Raw genomic sequence first — 8,566 nt, 5'->3', positions numbered from 1 at the left:
CTTCCTCGCCCCCCCTCCCCAGCCCCACTCGCTTCAGGTAGGTGACTGAGCTCTGGGGCTGGCCTGCTGCAGAGTGTGCCAATTGGCTGGTCTGTTGCTATGGTGCTGCTGAGTGGATGGCTCTTCCTTCCCCTGCCTGCTGTCTGCGGTGGGGGGCAGGGGGACACCCTGGGGGCGGTCACTGCTGAGGGCCTGTGTGTTCTGGTCTGTGCAGTTAAGGGCTGGGCCTGGTACCTGCCCCAGTGGAACTGGGAGCCGGGGACCTGTGTCCACGTGGGGCTGCCCTGAGACTCCGGGTGCTTATTAGAGGAGACCTTTGCTCCCACTTGCTGGGCCAGGCCTGGGTGTCGCTGGGTCATAGTGCTTCCCTGGCCAACTTCTACGGGCCCACCTGGGGGCCTGTGTCCCTTCTTGAGGCTCATCCTGCCCAGGGACACACAGCCGGCAGGGAGTGGGGCCTGTCTGGGCTGCATCCTGAGGAAGGGATCCCAGGGCTGCAGGGCCTCAGGTGGGCTCTGCGCCTCCCGCCCGCCCAGCCCCAGCTCTGCGCCCCTGCCCAGGCAGCACGGTGACAGCTCAGTGTTCCTGCTGCTGGCCGTGTGGAGCCTGGCTTCCTTAAGAGGGAGACTCTGGGCTTGTTCTTTGGGGGGGCGGTGAAGCGAGAGGAAGGGACTTGCTGCCAGATTGAAGCCTGATTGCAGGGCAGGTGCCCCGGGGCTCATGGGAGCCGCCCGGCCTGGAGAGCTTCTGGTGGTGACAGGCTCAGGGCCGGCCCCCACCCCACCCCACCCCGGGGTCTCCTCTTGGTGTTCAGCCTCAGGCCTGTAGCCGCCCAAGGCACAGAGCAGGGCTCCCTTGGGACTCGCTTTAGGCTTGGCGCCCTCCCCAGGGGCTGCCTGTTGCCAGGAGCCATTCCATCCCGGGTGCCTCCTGCGGTCCGGGTACTCTGGACCAGAGAGCCTGTGTTTACGCCCGCCCGTGTTCCCAGAGAAGAGCCTGGAGCCGGAGCTGGCCAGCCGCGTCCTGGACATTGAGGACCTGGTCAGCAGTGGGACAAGGCACAGGTAACCCACCAGGGCTGGGCTCCCTCCACGCGCACAGGCAGGCACATTTCTCTCCTGAAGCATCGGAAGAAGTGAGACGCTCCTTCCCAGCCCCCAGCCCCCTGCCCGCTGGGCCTTGGTTCCTGGGGCGTCCAGCTCATCCTCCCCCTGGCACTGCCCCTCCTCTCCGGCGCTGGCTGCGACCGCGTAGCTTCAGGGCTTCAGTCGTGGTGACACATGCCCGACTGCCCTGCTTCTCACCATCTCATCCCGGGATCAGGCTTGGTCTTTTTGTTTTTGTAGATTTTTAAATGGGTGACCTACTCACACGGTTGAAAACTGATGGTGTGAGGGGTGGCCGGCAAGCCTTCCCGCTGCCCCAGGCCGCGGCTCTCTCGCGCCCCGGGGAACCCTCCCAGTCGGCACTGTGCCCCAGCTCCTCCTCCTTCCAGAGTGTGCCCCTACTACCTGTCTCGGAACCTGAAGCAGCAGGCCGACATCATCTTCATGCCCTACAACTATCTGTTGGATGCCAAGGTAAGGCTTCGGCCTGCGTAGCTGACGATGCCTGATGGCAAGGCATGTCCCAGGCTCGGGAGGGGCCGGCAGAGCACGTGCTGGGATCAGACCTGCGCTTGGAGCCACAGGCTGGCACTGAGGGACCAGCTTCTCACCGGCCCGAGGCTGTGACTCGTTCTGAGCTCTGGGAGTGTGTGGCCTGGTAGGAGTGAGGGGACCCCACGCGGCCGGGGTCCATATCCCTCTCTCCAGCTGGACCCCGGGAGCATCAGCCCCAGCCTGGCGTCCTCCTCTCTTGCTGTAGAGCCGCCGTGCATATGGCATCGACCTGAAGGGGACGGTTGTGGTCTTTGACGAAGCTCACAACGTGGTGAGTGTCTGGGTGGCCTTCCCGACACCCCCTTCCTCCAGCCCGCTTTCTTGCGCAAAACAGCTGGGCCTTTCTGTCCAGACCCCCGCGTCCCACCGTCAGGACCAAGCAAAACTGGGCAAGGTGGGCTGCCGACCTGTGACTGCCATTTGCACGCAAGATGCCCAGACCCTTCCTGCCATCTCATTCCTTCTCTTCCCTTGTGTCCCTGGTGGCTGCCTCCCTGCTGCCTGCTCGCCCTGCCCATCCTGTCCTGTGGCCTCTGTCAGGGCCCAAGGACCATGTCTCCAGGAGTGGTGGACCTTGACCAGAGCACTGGAGGAAGGCCACCTGGGGAGCCTGGAGGGGTCCACAAGAGCCTGGCATCCTTAGCCCCACTGGGTTCCAGGCGGTTGTTGGCATGGGGACGGTGGGCCCATGGGCCAGATTCGGCTTTCAAGAGAAGCTAGAAGCTAGAGTTTAACGGGAAATTTTCTAACTATAAAATGTAGGCAGCTCAAGTAAAATTGTTTTCAAACACTGTCTGGGCCAGACATCCATCTCTGGGCCAGTTTGAGACTTGGCCTTGAGAACACAAGGGGCCTCTTGCTTCCCCTCCCTCTGCCCCCCGTCACCTCTGCCTCATCGAGCCCCGTGACGGGTGTGCTCGGGCTCACAGGAGAAGATGTGTGAGGAGGCCGCGTCCTTCGACCTGACTCCCCACGATGTGGCTTCGGGACTGGACGTGATAGACCAGGTGCTGGAGGAGCAGGCCAAGGTGGCGCGGCAGACCGAGCTCCACCCGGAGTTCAGCGCGGACTCCGCCAGCTCAGGTGCGCTCGCGGGCAGGGACTGCAGACCAGACGAGGGGCCAGTCTGCCCAGGGCCCTGCTTTCAATCTGCCTCAGGGGCAGCGCCAGCCTCCCTAAGAGTCTTCTTGGCTTCACAGATGGAGGTGGGGAGCTGGGTACCGCCCAACCTGTCAGCACTCTCTCAAGTCCTTCTCACCGTTTCCCCGGGGGTGTGAACTTGCCTCTACTGCACAGAGGTGAAAACCGAGGGTGTCAGCCGTAGTGACGTTTTGTAAGGACCCGCGAGCATCGTCCGCAGGAACGGCTCTCAGAGAGTCATATCCCGCATTTTCCTTTCGCAGCAGTGATGGCAGTGTGTGTAGAAATCTTTGGTGGACGCAGTTGGTTTGTCCAGACATTCTGCGTGGCCTTTGTTAGTGTTAGGAATCCACCTTTTGCTCTCCAGACCACTTTGTAGCAAGCGTTCCTACTGTCAAGTTGCTGCAGGTTCATAGCATTTACGCCCGGCCCTTTGGACGTCACCCACGTCCTGTCGTGTCCTTCACGTGAGTGTGGGGTGGGGCATGAACAGCCTCAGCTTCCCGGTCCCTTTACAGTCACACACGTGGACAGACTCCAGAGGGTGCAGAGGCCCCTTCTCCCGCCAGGCCACCTGCTTCGGCCCCCTCTGCGAGGGTCTCCGGGCCTCCTTTGACGCACTCACAGGCTATGTTGGGGGTGAGAGGGTTTGTAAACTGCTTTGTGTGTTTAGCACAGAAGTTCTCAAACGTGTTGGCTTCAGGACCCTTTATGTCTTAAACTTTACGTTCTTTTTTTTTTTTTTTTTTCTTTTGTGGTACGCGGGCCTCTCCCTGCTGTGGCCTCTCCTGTTGTGGAGCACAGGCTCCGGACACGCAGGCTCAGCGGCCATGGCTCACGGGCCCAGCCGCTCCGAGGCACACGGGATGTGCCCGTACCGGGGCACGAACCCGCATCCCCTGCATCGGCAGGCGGACCCCCAACCACTGTGCCACCAGGGAAGCCCAAACTTTACGTTCTTGAAATGTACTGAGCTTTGTTTACGTGAGTTACATCTATGGATAATCAGTGTATTAGAAGTAAAAACTAAAAAACTAAGTAACAAACTGTTATGTGTCAGTTTCCTAGGGCTGCCTTAACAAAGTACCACAAGCTGGGAGGCTTCAACAACAGAAGTTTATCCTCTCAGTTCTGGGGCTAGACATCCACGTGTTGGGTGTCAGCCGGGGTGGCTCCTTCTGTGAGTTCCCCGGGCATGTGCTCCAGGCCTCTCTATCCCAGCTCTGGCAGCTACTGGCAGACCTGGGCTTGTAGACACCTTACTCCAGTCTCACTCCCATCTTCACATGGTGTCCTCTCTCATAGGGACGCCTGTCACTGGATGAGGGCCCAACCCAGTCCTCTAGGACCTCATCCTAACTGACCATATCTGCAAATAAGGTCACATTCACAGGGGTCAGGGTTTAGGACTTGAACATAGCTTTCTGGAGGACACAATTCAATCCATGACATGTTAACATAAATAACACTTTTTTGGAAAAATAACTATATTTTAAAAATTAGAAGAGTGGCATTATTTCAGTTTTGCAAATCTCTTTAATATCTGGCTTAATACAAGGTAATTGGATCTCGTAAGTGTTCCTGCTTTGGGCTGACGTGCTACTGCACATCACGGCTGTATTCATTTCCTAGTGCTGCTAAAAGAAATTTCCAGACTTAGCTTAAAGCAACTCCAATGTATTAGCTCATGGTGCCCAGAAGCCCAGGATGGGCCAGCAGCGCTCTTCCTTCTGGAGTCTGCAGAGGGGCATCCGCTTCCTGGTCTTTTATAACTTCTAGAGGTGCCATGTTGTTTGGCTTGTGGCCCCATGTCTCCGACCTCTGCTTCGGTCTCCTCTGATTCTGTAAGGACCCTGCTGTTCCATTTTGGGCCACCCCAGATAATGCAGGATCATCGCCCCATCTCAAGGTCCTCAACTTTATTGCATCTGCAGGTCCCTTTTGCTGCGAAGCTGACCTATTCATGGGTTCTAGGGATTAGAACGCGGACATTTGTGGGGACCAGTATCAGCCTCTGGGAAACTACACTGTATATTTGTGAGAGAAAGAAGGAAAAAGGCAAATTGTGTATCAGTAGGAAGAGCAGTAGTGGCTGTAGCAGCACCACGAAAATAGGTTGGCCCTGCGTCCGTCCTGGACAGGTCTCGGGCCAGGTCCCTTGGCCTGCTGTGCTCTGCTGCTTAGGTGTCCTCGTGGATGCACGGTCCTTGCTTCACCGTCTTTACCTGCGATGGGAATTTCTAAGTCAGCTGCTTTCGACCCCGAATGCATGTACATGAGTAAATAGGTCAGCGTTTCTCCAGGGACGTATCTAGGAATGGATTATCTGATTGACAGTCACGTCTATCATAAACCTTGCTGTTTTAAAATTGTCTTTTACTTTTAAAGTTGGATGTTGTTTTAGGACTTTTTTTTCTTTTGAAAGCCCAGTAATTTTGCTGCAGTTTGTCTCAGTGTTGATTTTCCGGATCGACGTATGATGACCTCTTCCAGCCTGTAGTTCCAAGTCTCCTCTTACTTGGGGGGATGTTGTCCCGCATGGCAGCGCTCACGGCCCGGCCTTGGCTTCGGTTTCTGCTCCAGGGATCATGTCGTGTCTCTTCCACCTGAGTTCAGAACCTGTCACTCTCTCAGATCCTTTTGTCTCTATTTTTCTTTGACTTATAAAAATTCCCCCCTTTCACCATCTGTTTCTTTTAAGATGATGTGGCATGTATCTATTTTGGTGTTTTTCTAATTTAATCTTTATTTCTCAAGTGTTTTTTTCTTCTAGTTGTGTCTGAGTTCTGTTGCTTCATTTCTGAGCTTTAGAAAACCTGGCTCGTGTTGTTGTTTCATGTCTTTTTTTTTTTTTTTTTTTTTTAATTATTTATTTATTTTTGGCTGTGTTGGGTCTTCGTTGATGCGCGCAGGCTTTCTCTAGTTGTGTCTAGCGGGGGCTACTCTTCGTTGTGGTGCACAGGTTTCTCATTGCAGTGGCTTCTCTTGTTTCAGAGCACGGGCTCTAGGCACGCGAACTTCAGTAGTTGTGGCACGTGGGCTCAGTAGTTGTGGCTCGCAGGCTCTAGAGCACAGGCTCAGTAGTTGTGGCACACTGGCTTAGTTGCTCTGCAGCATGTGGGATCTTCCCGGACCAGGGCTCGAACCCATGTCCCCTGTGTTGGCAGGCGGATTCTTAACCACTGTGCCATCAGTGAAGTCCCTGTTTCGTGTCTTATATCCTGTTCCGACACTGTCATTTTCTGTTTTCTCACCAGCTCACAGATAACTTGCTACAGCTGCTGCGTGCCTTCCCCAGACCCCGCGGCTGATGCTCTGCCCCATTTGACCAGCCCCCCACGGAGTGGACAGTTTCCCTCTTTCTCTGCCTCCTTCAGGACGGTTGCTGGCCTGACACCTTTACTCCGTGTCTTAGCATGTGTTTCCTGAGAACAAGGACGTTCTCTTTGACGATCCGATCATAAAACCAGCATCCGTACTGCACTCTCGTCTAATCGGCAGCCGCATTAGAGTTTTCCCAGCTGTCCTCCGTAAGGCCCGAAACACAGCCACCCCTCTGCCTGGTGCCGTGGTCTCCGGGCCTGTGAAGAGAAAGGCTAGTTATTTCGTCGACTGTACTACAGTTTGGATTTGTCTGCTGTGTTCTCGTGGTTGGATTCAGGTTTTGCATTGTGGTGGGAATACCGCGGACTTGCGTCGTCTCGCAGGTGACGTTGGTGACGTTAACTTCAGTCTGGTTACGTGGTGGCTGCTGGGTGTTTCTGCTGTGAGGTCACTGCTTTTCCATTTGTGATTCTTAAGTCATTTGTGGCATCTATTAATGAGTCGTCCCTGAAGTAATGATTTCCATAATGTTTGCAGAATGATGAGTCTTCTTATCCTCCCATCTTCTGTGTGAGGTCTTATACTAACCTCCGCATCCGTGTCAGCATGTGAGTCCACGTGCTTACGCACTCACCCGCACGCCTGTGTGCGTAGAATTGTGAGTTCACGCTCTCCCCCGCCCCAGTTTTAGTCCAGAACCACGCAGTTCATTCCTCTTTCCTCCCTTTCCATGTTTGTAACGCCTTTTGTGAGAAAACAAGCTTCCATTTTTTTCTCAGTATCGTACTTGTTTGATCCTAGAACCCAAGGATAGTTGTTTGAGAATTGCCAGCCCACCCACGATAAATGAACATCTCCTCACTAGATTTAATGTTCGTTCATGTCCTTTTTGTCGTTGGTCTGCGGCCACAGAGTGAAAACGCTCATTCAGAGGCTCCTTGGGTTGTTTCTTTCCGCTTCACTGTGGCCATGTTATTCATTTTAAGCTCATTTGTTATGTTTATATTTCATTTCATGCTCCATTTTTTGCCGTTTATGTTGATTTTATTTATTTATTTTTGGCTGTGTTGGGTCTCCGTTGCACGCAGGCTTTTCTCTAGTTGTGGCGAGTGGACTGCTCTTCATTGCGGTACGCGGGCTTCTCATTGCAGTGGCTTCTCTTGTTGCGGAGCATGGGCTCTAGGCGCACGGGCTTCAGTAGTTGTGGCACGTGGGCTCAGTAGTAGTGGCTCGCGTGCTCTAGAGCACAGGCTCAGTAGTTCTGGCGCACGGGCTTAGTTGCTCCACGGCATGTGGGATCTTCCCAGACCAGGGCTCGAACCCGTGCCCCCTGCATTGGCAGGCGGATTCTTAACCACTGCAGCACCACCAGGGAAGTCCCAGCAGGCGGATTCTTTTTTTTTTTTTTCAAGGAGGTGTTTGCAGTAGGAGTTTATTAATTAATTAATTTATGTTTGCTGTGTTGGGTCTTCGTTTCTGTGCGAGAGCTTTCTCTAGTTGTGGCACGCGGGGGCCACTCTTCATCGCGGTGCGCGGGCCTCTCACTATCACGGCCTCTCCTGTTGCGGAGCACAGGCTCCGGACGCGCAGGCTCAGCGGCCATGGCTCACGGGCCCAGCTGCTCTGCGGCATGTGGGATCTTCCCGGACCGGGGCACGAACCCATGTTTCCTGCATTGGCAGGCGGACTCTCAACCACTGCGCCACCAGGGAAGCCCTCCTTTGCCTTTGTCCATGACAGTTTCTCAGACCACCCTTGGTGGTTTGGAGGAGGACTGCTTTGACGTGTGTAGAATGCCCCTTCATTGGGGTTTGGATTTGTGTGACGTTTCTCCCCTGGACGTACAGGGGTGTGGGATTTGGGGAGGAAGGGCTCAGATGCACAGGGCCCGCCTCATTGTACTGCATCCAGGTCCCTGCAGTCAACTCCGCATGACTTATGACCTTGATTGCCAGCTGAAATCGGCTTTGTCAGGGGCTCCAAGTTACTCGTTCCCCTCCTTTCCACACTGTTCTCTTTGGACAGAGGTCACTCTGCACAGCCCACGACTAAGGAGTGGGGTTATTCACCCAGGTGTCAATCTCCATGACCCTGCTGTGTTAGGGCAGCAGCTTCTTAGACGTAACACCAACAGCACAAGCACCCAGGGAAAAAATAGATAAACAGGACTTAACAAAATCAAGTCTTAACAAAATCAAGTTTATGCATCAGAGGGCACCATCAAGAAAGCAAAGACATCCCACAGAACAGGAAGCATTTTTTGCAAATAACATATCTGATAAAGGATCTGTATCTAAAATAGGGAGGAAACCTTTTAACGACTCAACAAAAAGACAACCCAACCCAACTGAAAAATGGGCAAAAGATATAAATAGACACTTCTTGAGAGGCACACAGATGGCCAGTATGCACATGGAAAAAGGAGCCCATTGGTCAGCAGG

General features: G+C 54.3%; 1 protein-coding gene across 1 annotated transcript in view; it reads left to right on the top strand.

Annotated features, from left to right (window-relative positions):
* RTEL1 (regulator of telomere elongation helicase 1) overlaps positions 1–8,566 on the top strand; it is a 27,944-nt gene that overhangs the window by 4,923 nt on the left and 14,455 nt on the right. Inside the window, exons 6-9 of the mRNA XM_007462272.1 lie at positions 989–1,064; positions 1,496–1,580; positions 1,867–1,932; positions 2,591–2,744. Coding sequence (XP_007462334.1) covers positions 989–1,064; positions 1,496–1,580; positions 1,867–1,932; positions 2,591–2,744 — 381 coding nt within the window. The remainder of the gene's footprint in view (positions 1–988; positions 1,065–1,495; positions 1,581–1,866; positions 1,933–2,590; positions 2,745–8,566) is intronic.

This window comes from Lipotes vexillifer, unplaced genomic scaffold, assembly GCF_000442215.2.
Source record: "Lipotes vexillifer unplaced genomic scaffold, Lipotes_vexillifer_v1.1 scaffold1798, whole genome shotgun sequence".
Taxonomy (NCBI): domain Eukaryota; kingdom Metazoa; phylum Chordata; class Mammalia; order Artiodactyla; family Lipotidae; genus Lipotes; species Lipotes vexillifer.
Note: the sequence above shows the minus strand (reverse complement) of the source record. Positions and strands in the feature narration are given on the sequence as shown.